This window comes from Talpa occidentalis, unplaced genomic scaffold (assembly GCF_014898055.3).
Source record: "Talpa occidentalis isolate TD23 unplaced genomic scaffold, MPIMG_talOcc4v2.1 talOcc4.15, whole genome shotgun sequence".
NCBI classification, from domain to species: domain Eukaryota; kingdom Metazoa; phylum Chordata; class Mammalia; order Eulipotyphla; family Talpidae; genus Talpa; species Talpa occidentalis.
In genome coordinates this window covers 28,428,062-28,448,656 of record NW_023601543.1, presented here as the reverse complement: position 1 = coordinate 28,448,656, position 20,595 = coordinate 28,428,062, and the positions used below count along the sequence as shown (strand labels likewise).

Sequence of the window (20,595 nt, the reverse complement as noted above, 5' to 3'; positions counted from 1 at the left end):
TGAGAAGACCAGATGAGTGGTGTTGAGAGAAGATATTTCAATTCCAGTTATTCTCCTGTGCACACTGCTAGACCCCTTTTTATTTTTCCTCTTTTCAGTATATATTTCTCTCTCTCTCTACTTTCAGGAATAAAGACTCTGCTAAGAGTCTTTTGTGGACACTTGCTGCCTGTGGGTCTTTCTACATTTTTTCTCTTTCCATCTGCCCCTTCTCCAGAACCTTAAATAAGCAGGTTCTGCTTATTTGAAGGGAAGCATTATGCTTCCCTTCAAAAGCATATAAGCTACTAAGACTACTACATGGTTAAAGTATGTGGTGGAGGGATTGAGTAAATGTGCTAACATCCTACCATTCCCTTCTCCGTGTGCGGTTCACCTGAATGCACACTAGAATTACTTGGGTTAGTGAAGTATCCCCAGTAAGACTTGTCCTACTTGGGTTCTTGTCTCCCTGGCAGTGCTCTGACTGGCTCCCTCTCTGCCTGGCTGACTGTGGGCTTTGTGGTGGTTTCCTGCAAGTCAGACTTCTTTGCTTAATGAACAGTGTCCCAGGTCTCTGGATCTTCCCCTGCAGAGACCAAGTGATATGATAACAAACTCATTATATAATCCCAAATCCTCCTGAAACAGAAAATCCTAGCATTTACAATTTGCCCAGATGGTGGCATCACCCATGTGCATGGTAGACAGTGCTAATGCTGGACAGGGAAGTGTGTGAATGTATACAGCTCAGAGATAGAAAAATGGTTTATGGTCCAGAATCCTCTATTGCTTTGTCTATAGCCCTTTGTTCAGTGTTGCTAGGATCCATGTGGTTCCCAGGGGAGTAGAAGCTTGATTTCAAATAGGCTTCTGTTCTCTGTCCCTTGCTTGTGACCTGAACTTGGGGTACTCTCAGCCTAACATTCAAACACATGTCCTGCATACACTTACTGCTAGTTTTCTTGTGCAGAGGTAGATATGACTGCCCATCCAGGTGTGCCACTGAACATTTCAAAATTTACACGTTTCATTGGATAACAGAGGTTGGAAAAAGCAGTTTAAAAAAGAGATTAAAAAGCTATACTGGTAGCAGTAGGTAAATTGTTTGTTCTTCATTTGTTCCCTAACCTTGTAACTGCCCGTGTAATCTGCATTAAGATAAAGGTGTTATGAATTGTATTTAGGATTCCTGTCAATTATCATGCGTTACCTTGGCAAATCCGTTTCTTGGTTACTTAGATTAATCTTTTGTGTTTGTAGCAGATTTAGGTCTTTTAGTTGTGCTATGTTGATATTCGTTTTAATGTCTGTGATGACTATATTGTATAAAATAGCCAATAGTTGGATTTAGGTGCTAATTATTGTAAAGAACATATCGTTAAATCCACATACTGCAATATATTAAGTAGGCTTTAATAACCCATTAGACAGGAACTGGCTCTGGAGCTGTGAGTCTGTAGTCAACCTCCAGTCCTGAGCTCCCTTGGTGCACAGTAAAGGTTTTAGAGAAGAGAGACATTTCTTTTCTTGGGTGGACTGCAGTCTAACTGGGGAGACTTATGAACATAGGAAATACAGCAATCAGACCCATGGTTCTCGGTAAAACTTGTGGGGGAGTGTCCATTTTGTCAACCATGTGTTTGGATGAATTTCCAAACATTTGCTGCTTTCATTAAAAACTTGCTTTGTATCTATGATCTGTGAATGCAGGATGAGAATATCTATATGTATGAAGCAAGTCAATAATTTTATTTTATCTTCACCTGATCCTCACAAGAACCTGCGAGCTGGATAGGACATGCATTTTTCATTCTACGAATGGGGCTATGGTACACATAGCTAAAATATCTTACCTAGGATCACTCAGTTAATTCAATTTAGAGCCAGGACTACTACCAGCCTCGATTATGAGTATCAAATGAGATGATGGCTTTGAAACCACTTGAAAAGTATAAAATGGTACACAAATATAAAATGATTTGTTATTAATTATACTTACTGACCACCTGGCCTTTTTTTTTTATCTGGGTTTCTATTGATATTTTCAGTCTTTATCCTTTTTAGGGTGAGGCTTATGTGCATCAGCTGCCTTTTATGTTCCCAAGTGATCTTTTGTGACCTTCTGAGGATCCTTCCAAGTGATAGTGTTCTAGGATCTGGCTGTCTTCCTTTTTAGTTCCTAAAGGTGTTCACATTATAACTGCATAGGACTCCGCCCCCTCTGGAACACTCATTGTTTATCTTCCTTGAGGTACAACAGGCAAAACCAGCCACAGCACTTTAATACCTTGGTTTAGTCAAGGGAGAGAATTAATTTTATTTCCACTTCCTTTCCTGATGATGCCCATCGCTTGTCAGCCTTTCTAGTCACACTAATAAATGAGATTTGTGTTTTGAGGAGCTCCTTTTCAGTCATCCAAGGTGCTTTCCTGTGTGGTAACAGATAACAAGAGCTCTCTAATAAAACGTCAGAGCTGGAAAGCATCTTAAAGATATCATCTGGTGATTCTAGTCCAACTTGAACAACATTTTATAGTTGAGGAGACATTAGAGTAAGCCAGGACACATTCCCTTACCCCTCAATAGCAGGGAAGGCAGTTTCTAGGGTTTTAAGGAAGAGTTTATGAGACATTAATGTTAATATCCTGAATAATGTTTACTTTATGTTAGTTTGTTTTTTAAACAAATCCTACAACTCAGTTCAATCCTCATTCTACAGCCCAGAGGTCAGGCTTGGTTTCATAATCATGCTTTTTCTGTGAGGAAGGGAAACCATGGCTCCTCAGAGAGGTAATGAGGGCCCAGAACCATGCTCTGCAAGCCTGTAAGAGGAAAACTAGATGGAATATTAACTGTTGAAATAAATGGGCATTTAATTATGTATAAATAACATTTGAAATAATAGGATTCTGCCATGTGTAGATCATAGTTTCTCTCTCTGATCAGAGTTAGCTGAGTGCTGGATTTGGAGGGTGATGCTGAAATCAATTTTTCATTTTGTAAATATAGAATGTATTTTTTTTTAAAATTTCAATCACCTGCATCAAAAGTCCTCTCTTGTATTTCTACCTACTCAAACAGTCTTATTGTGCTATCTGATAGTTTATTCTCATCAGCTTCTTTTTCAGGGGTCCCAGTCTGAAGGAGGATGTGTGGTGAAGACGAGCCTTATAAAAATGATTTTATAATAGAGGAAGGGAAATGTATAAACATACTTATTTGACTACATGGCTGAAACTAAATTATACGGGAGGGAGCAAATCAGTGTATGTGGACATGGGCATTTGTTTCTTAAACCTAACAATTGTTCCACCCTCCCAGGCATTTAATCAATGCATTTGTTATGACAGACTTGCATTTTCTGGCAAAAGTTTCATGATTACCTGTCATTAGGTCATACCCTATCAGGTTCAGATCCTGTCTTTATCCTTGACACACTCTCTAATTCTGCAGAGATTAGTGATTCATAAACTTTTTGAAGTTACAGCACTCTGCATTGTTTCATTTTTTGCTATACCACTTCCTGAAAGTATGTTGTGATTTAAGAGTCAAATATTTTTTAGGAGTCTTATATTTCTTAAACAAGAAAAAACTGGAAGCGGAGAATTTTCTGACACCCATTGATCTTTAAGGATATCTTGAAGTATTGCAAAACCTAGACCAGGGAATCACTGACCTAGAAAAATAATTGAAAGGAGTAAGCAATCCAATAGAGTTTAGAAACACAGCATAATTACACATCTGGCCTTATAGTGTAGTGGTTAACTCTTTATACTCTGGAATCAGACATGGATTTAAATATTTTTAAAAATTGATATATAATTCATATACCATAATATTTGCCATTTTAAAGTGCTCAATTCAGTGTTTTTTAATATATTCATAAAATTGCACAAACATCCCCACTACTTTTTGAACATTTTCGTCATCCTCCAAATGATTTCATATCTATTAAGTCACTGAGCATCCTTCTCAGCCCCCAGCGTCTGGCAACCACTAATCTGTTTTCTGTGCTCATGGGTTTGCTCATTCTGGTCATTTTGTATAAAAAGAATCATACAATTTATGCCCTTTTGTGACTGGCTTCTTTCACTTAGCATAATGTTTTCAAAGATCATACATATTGTAACTTTCTATCAGTACTTCATTCCTTTTTCTTGAAGGATAATATTTAATATTTGTATGAATAGAGACTGCATTTGTTTATCCATTTTTCAGTTGATGAACATCTGGAATGTTTGCACCATTTGGCTATTATGAATATTACTACCATCTGTATACATGTTTGAAGGATACATGCTGAGTGAGCATGTCTTAAATTCTTCTGGATCACGTGGTAACTCTACATTTAACCTTTAGAGGAATTGCCACAGAATTTCCCAAGACCAGGGCACCATTTTACATTCCTATCAGCAATGTATGAAGATTCCACTTTCTCTTGCTGACATTTCCTATTTTTCTACTCACAGTCATCCTAATGGGTGTGAAGTGGTATCTCAATGTGGTTATTTGTGTTTCCCTAATTGACAATTACACTGTCTTTTCACATGCTTAGTGACCACTTATATATCTTCTCTGGAGAAATGTCTATTGAAATCCTTTACCTGTTTTAAAATATTCTTTTGATATTTTTATTATTGAGTTGTAAGAGTTCTATATATTTCTAGATACTAGACCTATGTTTTGCAAATATTTCCCCCCATTTTGTGAATCATCACCTTTTCACTTTTTTGATGGTATAATTTGCAGCACAGAAATTTTAATTTTCTGTGAAGCCCCATTTATTTGTCACCCCTGCCCCCACTTTGGTTGCTTGTGTCTTTAAGTGTCATCTAAGAAACCCTTGTTATTGAGGTCATGAAGATTTACCTTTGCTTCCTTCCAAGAGTTTTATAGTTTCCACTTACATTTAGGCTGTTGATCTATTTTGAGTAAATATGAGGTAGGACTCTAACGCCGTCCCTGTGAATTGGATATCAAGTTTACAAGCCCATTTATTGAAAAGTTTATTGAAACCCTTGACAGAAATCAGTTGACCATAAATAAATGTGAGTTTATTTTTGGATTCTCAGTTTTATTCTGGACAAGTTACCTTTAAAAAATTTTGTTGTAAAATAGTACAACTTTTTGGAGGCTTATTTTGAAAATTAAATGATATAAATGCATTAAAAGACAATATTTAGTGCCTTGTACAAAATAAATGCCCAATAAATGTTAAGGAGAAAGGTGTTTTGATATTCCAGGAGGTAGGGAAAATGGGGATAGTTGAGATGATGCTGAAATATTAGGAGTGACCAGAATAAAGTGGCCTCATAAATGAGAGATAAGAACAGATGTTTGAAGGATCTTAAAAATAATTTAGTTCCCCAAAACTGGCTAAAGCAGTTACTATATGATGATAAGTACAACAGAATAGAAACAGTATAAAAAAAGCTACTTATCATAAGCAACAGACTGTAACCATCTTATGTTACTCTTATAGAGATGAGATCAATTAAAGTAGGTATTTTTGAGCACTGATGCTGTTTGACTTAGTTTTTTGCCAAAGAGTATTTTGAGAATGTTTTATTATTTTTTTAAAGATTTATTTATTTATTTATTTATTTGTTTGTTTATTTATTTATACAAGCACTGGGTACAGTCAGAAGCGCAGGAGGGTGAGAGAATTCACCAGAGTCAGAACGGGGAGCAGAGCAGGCAGACCGACGAAATACACTGCTGAGGGGAGTAGCGGGTGCATCATGAGGGGTCTGCGCGCCATGTGGGACCCTCGCCAGGGATCAAACTGATGCTGCAGAGGCTGTGGGCAGCTTCTCAGCCCAGTGCTCAACCGCTGCGCCACCAGGGGAGGCCCTTGAGAATGTTTTAAGCACTATGGACGACTAATGAGTGCATGACTTAGACACAACATTTTTCAATTCTAAGAGGTCCAGAAATCCCCAGTTTAAAATGTTATTTTGACCTTATCCAAGGCAATCCTGACCCATCAGTGAGGTTCTAATATGATTAATTGAGAATAATTTTTAGGGTTCCAAGGAAATTCAAAGAGCTTTTTCTCTGTGCAGAAGAATTTATATGGCACTATATTTAGACTTAGAGGAGCTGTAGAATGCAAACTGTTTTTGTGTGGATTTCAGCACGTAAACATGTCTTTCAGCAGTGCTCCCACCAACTGGCATTTTGGCAGGAGACCTTAACTCAATTTTCCCAGGTAGCTTCCAACAGACATCGAGGAATGCACATATGCAGTTGTGGAAGAGACAGTAATAGAAATGTAGTGTGAGGTCAGGATGGGCCTAGAAGAGATACGATTCTGGAAGAGATTCAGAAGTATAGGCAATTCAGAGAAACTCTGAGGGACTCAGAGAGACAAAAATAGATCAGAGACATGATGCTTAGAAGCAGTCTTGTAAATAGCCAAGATAAACTTCAGTGAAGGTGGTGAGATGATTGAAGTAGAGGTGTAGGGCAAAGAGCATGGGCATTGGCATTAGACTGATCCCAGTGCTCTAGGTGTGTATGCTCTTGTTGATTCACTTAATAATGCTAAGCCCCAGTTTCCTAACAATAAGGTGGATATAGTAGCAGTATCCTCCTCACAGACTTCTGGATGGAATTTAATGAAATAATGTGTGTATAGTGCTTAACATAGTACACAGAATACATAAATACTGGATTAAGGGATCCTGATTTTTTTTTAAAGATTTATGTATTTATGCATACAAGAGCTGGGGTACAGGCCAGAGCTGCCGGGTGTGTGTGAGAGCATTCACCAGAGACAGAGTGGGGAGCAGAACAGGCAGACTGACCAAAATACACTGCTGAGGGGAGCAGCGGGCGAGACAGGAGAGGTCTGCTGTGCCATGTGGGTTGCTCCCTGGCCTGGCTGGCCAGGGATCAAACTCAGTGCTGCAGAGTCTGCGGATTGCTTCATAGTGCGGTGCTTAACCCCTTATGCCACCAGGGAGGCCCTGATCCTCATTTAACAGTTCCGGAAAACCTAGTGTTAAGAAGCACTGTTTGATGAATAAAAACATGGCATAGCTTATGCCTTCAAGGAGCAGGGAGAGTTAGCAGGAGACACAAATATATAAATGTTCTGGAAGCCACCAGTGTTTGAGGTGATAAATATGTAAATTAGAGAACCTCTAGGTTTCTAGGCTTGGGTGGTGATATAACATAGGAAAAATTGGAAGAGGAGCAGGTACTTTGGTTTGGGGGAGAATAGCAAGTTCATTTATGAACATGAACTTAAGCATCTGGGGGTGCTTTAAGAGTAGGAACTCTTAAAGGCAATATTCCTACCTTAAGTGGAAGGTGGAGTCTATCATCACTAAAGTAACTTCCAATTCCAAAATTCTGTGATATATGCACATTTTATTTGCTTTACTTTTTCATCTCTTTAAGTAAATGCTGCTAGATGTTATAAGTTACAAAATAGTAGCCAACAATTTTCAGGCACTTGTAAATTGTAGAACGAGAATATCACAGTCTCACATTTTCAAAAAGTGGTCATACAAATATCTGAACTCACCAAACCAATTGAGAAGACTTTTACAAAAAAGATTCTTTGGTTTTACAACCCGATTTCCTATTGATTTCCATTAAAATTGCTAGTTAGTTCCATGCACTTAAAGTTTGATTTAGAACCAGCTTTTAGTGGCACATCTATTTTACTTATATACAGAAAGTACAAATTATACTTGATATTTAAAGTATTCTGTGAGAGGGCTATGTATAAGCCCCTGACAGATGATACAATCTGAACAAATAGCCATGGCAGAATAAAATTTTCATGCCCTGATGAGGGTCTCCAAGATAGTGAGACGATGAATAAAAGTTATTAAAAAACAAAAGATGTCTTTTTCTTTCCTATAAATGGCATTGACACTTTTAATCACTTTTAATCATTTTTCTTTATTTAAGTCTTGCTCAGAATATTTATATGTGCTGGTTTTAATTAGTGGAAGATCTGTAGCAATAAACATATGTTCAAATCAGAAATGTCCATAAGAAAAGAGAGAGTTAGAACAAGAGGGTAGTTCCTTGTCATTTGGGTAATTTCTTTTATTGTGGTGCACACTAAAATGTAGGTTTCCAGTGTAATGAAGGCTCCTCACCTTGCTAATTTATATCTAGCTCTTGATTTGCATCTTGTTCTATTTTAAGAAGTGTGAAGAGACATATGGGAGGTGAACTTTTTAGCTTGCACTACTTTACCGGTTATTTAAGATTAAGACCAAACTGAAGCGCTGTGCTCAAATATCTTCCTTATTGACCGGCACCCATTGCTGAGTAAGTTGAGAAGTTGGAATCATTTCTCAATCTTTTCTGAAGGCGAGGGAAGAAAGTGAAAGTGAAAACTCTCATCTTCTGTCTCTAGTAACTCAGTTTACTGGAAATGGAATGAAATAGAAATTTCCGTGTGTGGTACTAGGAGGTAATTCAGGTCCACACTCTGAAAAGTTATTATCCTGTACCAAGAACCACATTTTTCTAAAACTCTTCTTTTTTATGCATGCTCTCAGAATGCAATAATTTCATGAACTAGAGAGTTAGTTTGAAATATTTCCTTGTGTTCCTTCCATTGCATGTGAAATAGGAGCAAGCCCCTCTATTTTACCCTGAAGTAAAATTGGAGAAAGGAGATTGAGAATTTTGCAGCACCGCAGGTGTATCATAGTCCAGGACAAGAGATGTCAGTGGAGAATATGTGAGAGAATGATCCATGCCAGAGTTGTGAGCTGGAATAGTAACTAACAGTCTGTAACCGGGATTCAGAAGTGGCCACTAGGTTCTATTTACTAGTGCAGGACTGTAAACGCAGACGTTCGTCAGAAACAAAGTATGAAGGGGAAGAAAGGCTTTCTGATGAATTCCCAAATCACTTTCCTAGTGCTCCAGTCCCCCTGGGGAGTCCAGCATATAAAACCTCCATTGGTTAGTGTATAATTATGCTACATCCACTTCTCCTTTGAAAATGTTTAATGCCTCTTGCTTTGTATTCCTTGTAGGTGAAAGCCCAACCTCTGTGGTTCTTAATGCCTCAGCAGGATTATTTTCACTAAAGATGGAAACACTGGAGTCTGAATTGACCTGTCCAATCTGCCTCGAGTTGTTTGAAGACCCCCTTCTGCTCCCTTGTGCTCATAGCCTCTGCTTCAGCTGCGCCCACCGCATCTTGGTCTCCAGCTGCAGCTCTGGTGAATCCATTGAACCCATTACCGCTTTCCAGTGTCCCACGTGCAGGTATGTTATCTCGCTGAACCACCGGGGCCTGGATGGCCTCAAGAGGAATGTGACCCTGCAGAACATTATTGACCGCTTCCAGAAGGCTTCAGTCAGTGGGCCCAATTCCCCAAGTGAGAGCCGCCGGGAGAGGACTTACAGGCCCAGCACCACCATGTCTAGTGAGCGAATTGCTTGCCAGTTCTGTGAGCAGGACCCGCCAAGGGATGCAGTGAAAACCTGCATCACCTGTGAGGTCTCCTACTGTGACCGTTGCCTGCGGGCCACACACCCCAACAAGAAACCTTTCACCAGCCACCGCCTGGTAGAACCAGTGCCAGACACACATCTTCGAGGGATCACCTGCCTGGACCATGAGAATGAGAAAGTGAACATGTATTGTGTATCTGATGACCAATTGATCTGTGCCTTATGCAAACTGGTGGGGCGTCACCGAGACCATCAGGTTGCATCCCTGAATGATCGATTTGAGAAACTCAAGGTAAGGGATCTGGGAACTATCCCTTACACGACTCTGTCTCTTAATATACAGTAATATAGCTAACAAGTTCCTAACAAAACAGTCACTTTTCCTGCATGACAAGTGAATTAATTCCAAATTGTTCACGTGAGGAATAACCTGCAAACTGTCACTGGACCCTCCTATCTATTGCATAAACCTGCTTGCATTCGCTCATCCTTGGCCAATTCTGGGTGAGTTAGCCCACCCCAGTAGTCTGTCCAGGGATACAGTACCCTGCCTCCTCAGTTAGTGACATATTTCACACTACATATCTTTGCCATGATCTTTCCACCTCTTTTAAGTATGTGAGTAGCTGTGTAGGTGTATTGCAATTAGCATATCTGCTGATTTGCATATGTATGCATATAGCAATGGCAAGGTTGGGTGTGTCTCTGTGTAGGTGTGGGTGGAGATATCTCAGTGTATTTATGTAGGTGAAAGATTTTTGTGGAGGACAGTAGGGTATGTGTTTGCACTCTCAGGACACTGAAGAAACAAAGGTTTGCTATTGGCCAGTACAAATTGCCATCAAGCCCTTAACATGAGGCTATTTCTAAGCCTGCTTAAGAAACAAAACTAAACTAACAGACAAAAAAGGAATTTCAGTTGTGCCATGATGTCAGGAGGGATAGTCAAATACCTGAACTTAAAATTTTAACTGTAAGTAATTCATATTTAATCCAGTGTCAGATTTTGTGCCAGTGTTGGATTTTGTGGGTCACAGACCGAAGCACTTGTTTGCCGTCTCTGCTTTGGATGTTCCTAGTCCTTTATTAGCGTTCAGTGACCAGAGTTTTCCAAAGTTGTTGTGCCATGTAGTCCAAGTGCTGATTTTTTTTACAACTTTTTTTTTTAAGTACCATCGTTTTACATCCTTGATAGTGTTTTGACAGTGTAGAATTTCTCCCCTCAGGTGTAGTGACCATAGCACTTCCACTAGCAAAGCACCCACAGTCCTCCACCCTAATCCATTATTCTCTCTCACCGCCCCCCATGTACCCCCCCAACCCGCTAGATGCTGCAAATCTATGGTCAGCTTTCAAGGGTTGGTTTTAAAGTTTGTCTTTGTCTGACCCTTTGTTTGGTTTCTCCATATTCCACATGTAAGTGACACCATTCGGTATTTATCTTTCTCCTTTTAGCTTATTTCACTTAACATGATCCCTTCCAGCTCCATCTATATTGTTGCAAATGGCATGAGTTTATCTTTTTTGATCTCTGAGTAGTATTCCATTATGTATATATACCACATCTTCGTGATCCACCCAAAAGCCTGTTTTTTAAAGCCCTACTACCTTATATTGATTTTAATAAATGTCAGATCCACCGATTTTTTTTCTCAGTGCCTGCCTGCTATGTGGTTTAACTTATCTTAAAAAGCTGCTCCTTAACAGGAATTCCAGAAAAATAAAATGTTTACTGAAGAATAAGATTATTACCCTCAAATAGGGCCTGGATATACAAGCCAAGCTGGAAGGATGTTTTAAAGGATGGAAGGAGGACAAGAAGGGAGTGGAAATTTCCTCTTGTCATGCTTTGGAAAATTCATGTGATTTGTTGTTAGAAATAGTAAGAGGAGTCACACTGACATTGATTTGTGCCTCTTTTGCTTATTATTTGCTTATTATTTGTATGCAAATAAATATTTTAATTTACATATAAATAAAACTTTTGCTTATTATTTAGATGTAATATTTAAAAATTATACAAAATTCAGTGGTTATCTGTTGATTTCTCTTGAGGTGATATTCTCATTCATATCAAGACTGCAGAGAGAAATAATCTGATTGTCTTCAGTTCTTAAAATCATGTATGTTAAGCCTTGGCCGTGGTCTGGTTGAAGCCCTACACGCTTTATTTTTTTCCTCCCCCTCTGTTTCAGGTAATTCTCATCTATTTAAATTGATTTAAAATTTTAAATTGAAGTAAATCATACAACATCATATTACGTTCAGGTGTACAATATAATGATTCGCTATTTGTATATATTGTGAAGTGATCACAATAGGTATAGTTGTGTCCCCATATAGAATGGCAATTTTTTTTTTCATTTGATGAGAACTTTTATGATTTTTTTAAAAGCAGTTTTCTGTAATACAGTATTATTACCTCTTGTCACCATGCTGTACATTACATCCCCATGGTTTATTTATTTCGTAACTGTGAGTTTGTAACTTTTGACCCCCTTCTCCTGTGCTTTTGAAGCCCTGTACTTCAACAGGTTGAATGATTTGATTAAAGTCACAGAACTGGTTAGTAGGCGGGCTGGAATTGGAACTCAGCTTAGAGTAAAGTACTCAGCCGGAGTAAAGTACCCTTTCTACTATAGCCTGCTGCCACTTTCTTTTGGACTTAAGTTTTCCCCCATGAAATGTGATTTGAAACCTAACTTTATGCTCCAGCAACTGCACATTTCATGGGTCACAGATAAACGATTAACAACATCAAGGAAAAGGACATAGTGTATAAACTTACAGCTTCATAATGGCAAGAGAGGGAGGAGGGGTTGCAGGAAGAGTGGGGGATGTGAAGAGGATGGAACAATCTTTGCCAAATATTTGCAGGTGTTGGAACTATAATAAGGCATTGGCCTTGAGAAATATTCCAAACAGAAAATCTGTATCCATATGTACATTCGAGATAACAAAAGGCTGGATAGAATAAGCCTGTATCTACAGAGCACCAGCTCTTTGAAAACATCCGAAAACATGAAAACATTGGATGATTGATTAGATATTTGGCATCATGCAGCTATAGCCCTCATCCCTAGGGGTGGATGGAGCACAAAAGTATTTTACAGAAAGATACTTTAGTCTGTAACTAATCAGTAATTTTTGGAGAAAGAAAGGCCAGATTTTGAATAGTTCCCCTTTAATTTTTTAGGAAATGTGCAGAAAATTTTGATTATAAATTAAGTGGAAACTTTTTTGCTCATTTTTGGTTGGAGAGTGGAAACATATGAATCATTCCCAACCCCTGTGGTTTGTTATGTTGTCTGGAACATCTTGGACTTTGGGGAGGGAAAGGAGGTGCTGTGTGTGTGTGTGTGTGTGTGTGTGTGTGTGTGTGTGTGTAGGGTGTGTTAGGGGAGGTCACTTTGGTTTGATGCCAGGTGTAAAAGGATATTAGTTCTCCACATTATGCAGAGAGGAAGTCTGACTTGAATGTCACATATGCTCACTTTTTTGAGTTAATTTTAATTTAGAAAAGCATTTAGGATTATCCTCTTAATATGCTTGATATTTCCCCAAGGAAAAAAGAGAAAGCCAGCTTTGGGGGACATGACCTTGATCATATACCCTTGGCCCATAGGAGAAAGAGAAGAATGGTAGTATATATCTTTCTAAGGGTTGACTTTCTGGTCAGTAACTGATACGGTGCTTATTTGTATTTTTCAGTTCTGGAGCTTCATTGTAGGCATTTATAATTGATTAAGATTTGTAATCTCTAATATTTTTTGTTGAGTAAATAAACAAACCATTACAATATAGGTGAAAGGTCAGAATAACCAGAAGCTATGCAGTCTTAATATGTACTCAAAATAGTTTAGTGGACCGGTGATTCTTATTTTATTATTGTTATTATTGTCCACTCTATTTACATGTCCATCAGAAAGCTACCAATAGTACAGCTGATCTTCAATCTCAAAGAATAAATGTGTTCCTCACAGTTATTACTGTAATAAGTCCAACCAGAATAATTATTTTCTTTATTACCCCTCTTTTCACTTACTAGTTTTAGTATCTACTTTAGTTCATGATATATGCTGCATTTCCATAAATTTGTTTCGTAGTTTAGAATTTTCATTATCACATGAATTCCTACCCTTCGAAAAGGTGAATATTACTGTATTGGTAATTGTTGGTTTTACAAAAAGAAGTCAAATTTTGGTAGCTCTCCATTGGTGACAGACCTCAACTCGATATTCTTAAGTCCTGCTCAGCTTGGTTCCCATGCTTCCCATCTATCTTTTCCACCTGCCACTCTCAAATATGCTACTTCATCCACCCAGGCTAGCCTCCTAATTATCTGCTATGCTGGCCCTTAAGTTTTTTTTGTGCTCATCTCTTGGCCTGTTTAGGATATCTACCTACTATTTAGTGCTCAGTTGAAACCCCACAAATCCACTCCATCACACCCCAACTATACCATAAATTTTTGAGTCTAGACACAATATCTTTTATGTCCCCAGTATCCCCCTTAGTGTCTACTACACAGAATGTATGCTCAAAAAATCCTAAGAAATGTTAATGTGCCACAGACTGCATTATTTTTTTTTAAATCTCTCAGTAGTTAAGTTGTAAAATTGTAAGATGTTATTGAAGTAATTCATCATCAAATAAAAATAATATTGGTGGAAAAAACATTCAGATTAATCAAACCTTCATAATGAACTTGTAGGAAGTATACCAGTGTTTGTAGCTTGCTTTGGTTCTCATCTTCTAAGATATAAATCTGTCTTGCCATTATGAATACTTTAGAAGTCTGAAAAAAAATCTGTGAACTACTGGTAATGTTAAAAACCTGTGTTAGCAAAAGTATGGCATGTCCTTAATTTTAAGTGCCTATTCATTTTGATTGCAAGAATTTTCAACTGCCTAACCCTATGGTGACATCTATATAAATCAGATGTGATTATTATAATTCTCTTTGAGAGTGATGTCTTCACATTTCCATGCCCACAGCCTGCCAAAAATATAGTTGATGAAAACCAGGGGGAATAGAGGAATTTCCTGAAAGGAATAAACAAGCACATTTCTTTTTTCTCATTACATTTCCACAAATTCATTAGTACAAATAATACATAAATGCAGTTTCATTTACATATCAGGGATCTTCTTGTTATAAAATATTACCTGGCACCAGAGTAAGCTTTTTGTTATCAGAAAGTAAAACACACACATATACACACAATCGCGCAGGCGCGGCACACACACACACACACACACACACACACACAGGAAAAGAGACTGAAACAGAAAGAGGGCTAAAGATTGTCAGACAAAGGGAAGGGAGATATGAGACCTGGAGAATGTTCAAAGGAAAGCCACAACGAGAGTTAAAAGGTTGGAAAATATGATATTCTAGAACCTTATCATAGTTGATTACTTGTCCTTCTTCCTACTCAGTCACTCTGTCATCCACCCACCCATTCTCACTCAGCCACCACCTTCTCTCAGTCATTTGTCTACTCACCCACTTGACACCCACTTCTGTCTGCCAAGACAGATACCTTCCCAACTTATCTACCAGGGGGCATTCGACTGTTTCTGAACCAGTATGAATATGAATATAAAAGAAACAAACAGAAAGAAATGTATTTATGAGAGATTGGGTTGAGAGAGGGCATATTTGCATGCATGAATATGTGTCACTGTATACCACTGTATGTATTTCTGCATGGGTGAGTGGCTGAGAAAGACTCTGTTGGTATCTATTAATGTGTGTCACTGTGTCTGAGGAGGAGTGTCTCTGTTAATCTTCCCTGGGCACCTCTGTAGATAAGTTGGGTAAGAGGGAGCCATAAGTATAATGTATGTTTTCTGCCCTAGGGAGGATTAGGGCCTCGGTAAAACCTACCCTGAGACTAGGAATCACCCTAATAAAGGAGCTAGATCATATATTGTCATGGTAAGAATAATCTTCAGTGGAAGTTGGAGTTGGTTACCATAAGTGAGGGAATTGAAAAAGTTCTTTCACAGTCACTCACTTAAGTACTAAACCACAGTAGCTAAATATAAGGAAAAAAAAACATTTGAATCCATATTTGCACTCTCTAAGGTGTGGTGGTGATGATAGTGGAAATGTGTGTGTAAGGCTGGGGACAATATCTTTGATAGGATTTCTCAGCTACACCAGCATTAAGCTCGTAATTTTAAAATGATTCTTGCTTATAGGTCTGGCCTCTCTGGTATCTTAGTTGTCCAAGATAACGTCTCCATTGCTATAACATGAATACATTTGTACATGTTTTGTGGTGGGAGGGTGGTAAAAATGCGCTTTTTAAATTCCATCTCTACTCAGACTGTGTGCTGCGACTCATTTGAACCTCAGTTTTTTTTCTTCCAACAATTATATTGATTTTTTGACTCTGTTCGCATTTAATATTAACAGACCTGTGTTGGAGGATGTTTTCTGTTGTTTCTTAGGTTTGAAAGCAAGTTTAGTAAGTGGATACCCCTATTATCTGTGCTCTCATCTTTCTGTTTTTCTGTTATTTCTTTTGTCCCAAATATTTTTCTCATCAACATCAGAAAGGAACTAATAATAGTCATCAGTCTGAGAAAGTTTACAAAATGTTGACTCAGAGATTGTTCTTGGGTGGATGGAAATCCTGTCTGTTATTATTGGGCAAAAGAACATATTACAGAAATATAATATAGGTGAGGAAAGATTAAGGAAACAAGAGTTATTTTTTTCTATTTATTTTTATTTTTATATTAATTATTTCATTTTATTTTTTTATATTATTGTTCATTTTTAAACAATATTTGCTTCCCCCACCCCCCTCAGGTATAGTCCCCATAGAGTTTCCTTCCCCAAGGCACCCGTGCACCATCACCTCAGTCCCATGTGCTCCTCCCTCCCTCCCTCTGATCCATCTCCCTCCTCCTCCCTTGCAGGATGTCTCTGGTTTATAATTGTCTGTTTTTGCTTTGTTGTGTCTTGTACTGTTATTATTTTTTTACACTGATGTCTTATTTGGTTCCCCTATATTCCTGCTATAAGTGAAACCATCCGATATTTTTCTTTTTCTTTCTGGCTTATTTCACTGAGCATAATTCCTGCTAGCTCCATCCACATTGCTGCGAATGGCATGAGTTTATCTTTTTTGATTGCTGAATAATATTCCATTGTGTATATGTACCACATCTTCTTGATCCAGTCATCTATTTTTGGGCATTTGGGTTGTTTCCAGGTTTTACCTATTGTAAATAGTGCTGCAATAAACATAAAGGTACAGGTGGTCTTTTGGATCAATGTTTTTGTGTCCTTTGGGTACATCCCTAGGAGTGTAATTGCCAGGTCATATGGTAGCTCCATTTTTAGTAGACTGAGGAACCTCCAGACAGCTTTCCATGAAACAAGAATTGTTGAACCCAAAGAAGTAGAGTTTAAAGGGGAAAATGTGACATACAGGTTCATGAAGGGTTGATATGATGAGGTAGTGTCTTGTCTTTTATCTTTGAATTGGAATAGACAATAACTTAAACTGTAGGGACTTAGTCCAGGCATTCATTCATTCATTTAATGAAAAATTAACAAACACTCATTTTGTTTTTTGAACTCTTTAGATGTTCATATCATTGTGGAAGGAACTGGGGACATAGGAAATAAGGCACAGTCTCTGTCCTGGGGTGCTTTGGGGAGATAGCAAGTAAATTGAAAATTCCAGTTCCATATGGTCAGTGCCCTCCCTGATAGGTTTACACAGGATGCTGTAAAGCACAGAGGAAGAGTCATGGTAAGGAAGCCGTTGAGCACTAAAGCAGGGAATTATGATGAATTTGTTGGAGAAAAGTGTCAAACTGGGGAGAGAAAGAATTGACAGGACTTGGTGAGTTATTGTAGTGGTTATAGACATGGAGAGAAAAAATGGAATGATTTTTCAGAAAGCAGTGTTTTGAAGCATGGTGGTGTAAGGACAGAGATGGGGGAATTAGGTAGGGACTAGCAGTTTTGATAGGATAATTTGACTTGAGGTTTGAGCTTTGATGTGATTGTGGGTCACGGCTTTTATTCCTTCATCAGAGATTTACAGAACACCTGTGAAGTTCCAAGCACCAGGAGACATGTTGGGGTTACAGTGATAAGGACATTGCAGTCCCAGCCCTGGTGGAGCTCTCAGCCTAGTGGGGAAACAGATAATTAAGGACATAGTTACAAGACATTGTGGTGAGTGTGATGAGAAGAGAAGCACGGGGGTTGTGAGAGAGCATAAGAGGGATATCAAGAGAGACTTTGAGAAGTTTTTTTGGGACCCCTCCCCCCCAGATTGGGGACAGGGCTAGAGTAATGGACAGGGACTGTTCTAGTCAAGAAAAAAAATACATTGTTCAAATATCTAGAGGAGAGAAAGCATGGGGGTATTCTGAGAACTGAAAGGGCAAGTGTTCTAGAAGTTGAAATTCAGGCCTTTGTGGTGACTGAAAGACTAAGGCCAGAGACTGAGTGTTTTTAACAGTAGAGCCATGCACTACCTGAGTGAGATGAATGAGGGCCCAGGATTGAGCCTCCCTGCACCACAATCATAGTCAAGAAGGTAAATACGAAGAATGAGGGCCTCCCCTGGTGGCGCAGGCGGTTGAGCGCCGCACTGTAAGCTGTCTGCAGCCTCTGCAGCGCCTGTTTGATCCTGACTGGCCGGGGAGGGTCCCACATGGTGTGACAGACCTCTCCTGTCGCGCCCGCTGATCCCCTCAACAGTGTATTTCAGTCTGCCTGTTCTGCTCCCCGCTCTGTCTCTGGTGAATCCTCGCACCCTCCCACCATCTGGCCTGTACTCCGGTTCTTGTATAAAATAAATAAATAAACCTTTAAAAAAAAAAAAAAAGAATGAGCAGGCGAAGGAGAAAGAGGGAAATGTCTAGTCCATGTGAGATGGGAACTAAAAAGGAATCATGCAAGTAGAATAGAATATCAAGGCATCCGGGGAAGTAGAGTTGGCTGTCGCTCACTATTCTGAGTGTTATCAATATAAACACTGGATGTGGCCTTTTGTACAGGATTTCTTTTAGAAGATCCAAATAATAGTTTACATATTTAAGCTAGAGCTCTAACCATGATATGCTTCTAAAGAGAAGGGGAAGAAAAGAATACAGGATGGTTCGTGTAGCGTTTCATATAAGAAGACTGGGGGAGGTGTGGGTCTTTTGTTGGATGACAGTAGAATCTTTTTTTTTTTTTTTAAAGATTTACTTATTTATACAAGAGCTAGGGTACAGGCCAGTGGTGTGGGAGGGTGAGAGAATTCACCAGAGCGGGGAGCAAACAGGCAGACGGACCAAAGACACTGCTGAGGGGAGCAGCGGGCGAGACAGGAGAGGTCTGCGGCACCATGTGGGTAGCTCCCTGGCCAGCCGGGAATTGAACTGGCGCTGCAGAGGCTGCGGACAGCCTCACAGAGCGGCGCTCAACCCGCTGCGCCACTGGGGAGGCCCCAGAACCTTCTGGAAAGGAGAGGATGGTGACCTGTTTCACATGACTTGAGGAATGGTCTGGTCATTCACTAACAAAGTTCAAGTCGAGTAGACTGTGTACATCCAGTATATCACCTGTGTCTCATTCTGGGACATAGCCCATGTCTATACAACAGCAAACAAATGTTTGGGGAAGGAATAAACTCTGGCATAAGGGTGTGGGCTTCAGTTCGTGAACCAGATGGTGTGTTCTGCTGTTGAAAGGCCATATGTATTTGATACATAAAGTGACAGACTGAAGCAAAAGCAAAGTAAGTATTTTAAGACAAGCAGTTAAAAAAAGAAGGCAGAATGTGACCCCGAAAGTGTGCTAGGGTTTGACTGCTGGCTTTTTGGAAGAGCTGGGAACATTGCTGAGTAGACAGGGATGTCAAAAACGAGCATGTCAAAGGAGAGTAATTTTTTAAAAATCTGACATAGTTGTCTTCTGGAAATTGAGAAGGCTTGGGATTGCAGTGGGTTGACCTTTCCCCCCTTCACTTCTCTCCCGCATGATTCCAGGTTCAATTCCCACATCCAAACAGTTGGGATCTAGTCTAGGGTTAGGTCATGTTCCCCTTGTACCTTACAGAAAGCGAGAGAATACAGGCTTTTGATGGCAATATTACATTTCAGTAGAACGAACAGAAAGATACCATCCTTTTTAGGCTCAGGACTTGCTGTGTCAGAAAAGTGTGTTCATATATGAGTGAATATATGTGCCTTCATGGAGCATGGCAAACGGGAATCAAGGTCAAGTGAGTGCCTTAAGGGGACTCTTTCTCCATTTAATGAAGAGCTGGTTGAGCGTAGCACTAGGTTCCTTGGGGGAGCCAGTGAGAAAGTTACCTGAAATAACTTGAGTCTAGAGAAGTGGAGAAAAAGCCAGCAATTATTTGAGACAGTTAAAGAAAGCATTTCTTTTTTATGGGATACTGTCTGGAAGAAGAATAGCCTATGCTTGGCTTTCTCAGAAATAGCAGAACATTTTCCTCCCTGGGAAGGGTATAACAGAACACAAAGAGGCTGCATCTACATGACACAAATGAACTGGAACTTGGGTAAAAAATGGAATCACTGTAGACTGCCAGTGTAGCTAACTAAAGCCTTTTAAAATCTCAGTTATGCAAATCAGCCAAATCTTCCCTCTCTTTGTGTTGTTTAGACACATGTCCAATTTTATGAGAGCGATAATGATGTAGTCATCCGAAGATGAAGAGGGTCTCGCAGTTTCATAGCTCAGATGACTCTCTAGGCCTCACACAGGGCAGGCAGGGAGGGACCCAGAGGTAACCTCCTGCAGCAGGAAATGGGAGCTTCATCCTGCTCCCCCTGCCAACCTCCTGTCCTCATTTCCTCCCAGCAGATATCTCCATTCCAATCTCCCTGCCACTCTGGCTCTCTCACTGCCACGGTTCAACTGTTCTGAGAAAGCTACACTCACCAGGCTTGGGCGCAGGGAGTCTGGCCCAGTCATTAACCGGACTGCACAAGAAAAGAACAAAACAAACCAATTTTTCAAAACCCGACAACGACAGAGCTACAGAGAGACATGTTTAGTTTTACATTAGAAGATTTTATACACAACACACACACACACACACACACACACTCACCCTCTTTGTTTATTCAGCCAGAGTATATATAGACAACATAATTACTTGGCCAAATCAATGAAATCAT

At 39.3% G+C, this 20,595-nt stretch overlaps 1 protein-coding gene across 3 annotated transcripts in view; it reads left to right on the top strand.

The window, feature by feature from the left end:
- Nucleotides 1-20,595, top strand: part of MID2 (midline 2) — an 81,076-nt gene that overhangs the window by 4,344 nt on the left and 56,137 nt on the right. For all 3 annotated transcript variants that reach the window (XM_037512106.2, XM_037512104.2, XM_037512105.2), the window contains exon 2: nucleotides 8,997-9,712. In XM_037512106.2, coding sequence (XP_037368003.1) covers nucleotides 9,053-9,712 — 660 coding nt within the window. In that variant the 5' untranslated portion in view covers nucleotides 8,997-9,052. The remainder of the gene's footprint in view (nucleotides 1-8,996; nucleotides 9,713-20,595) is intronic.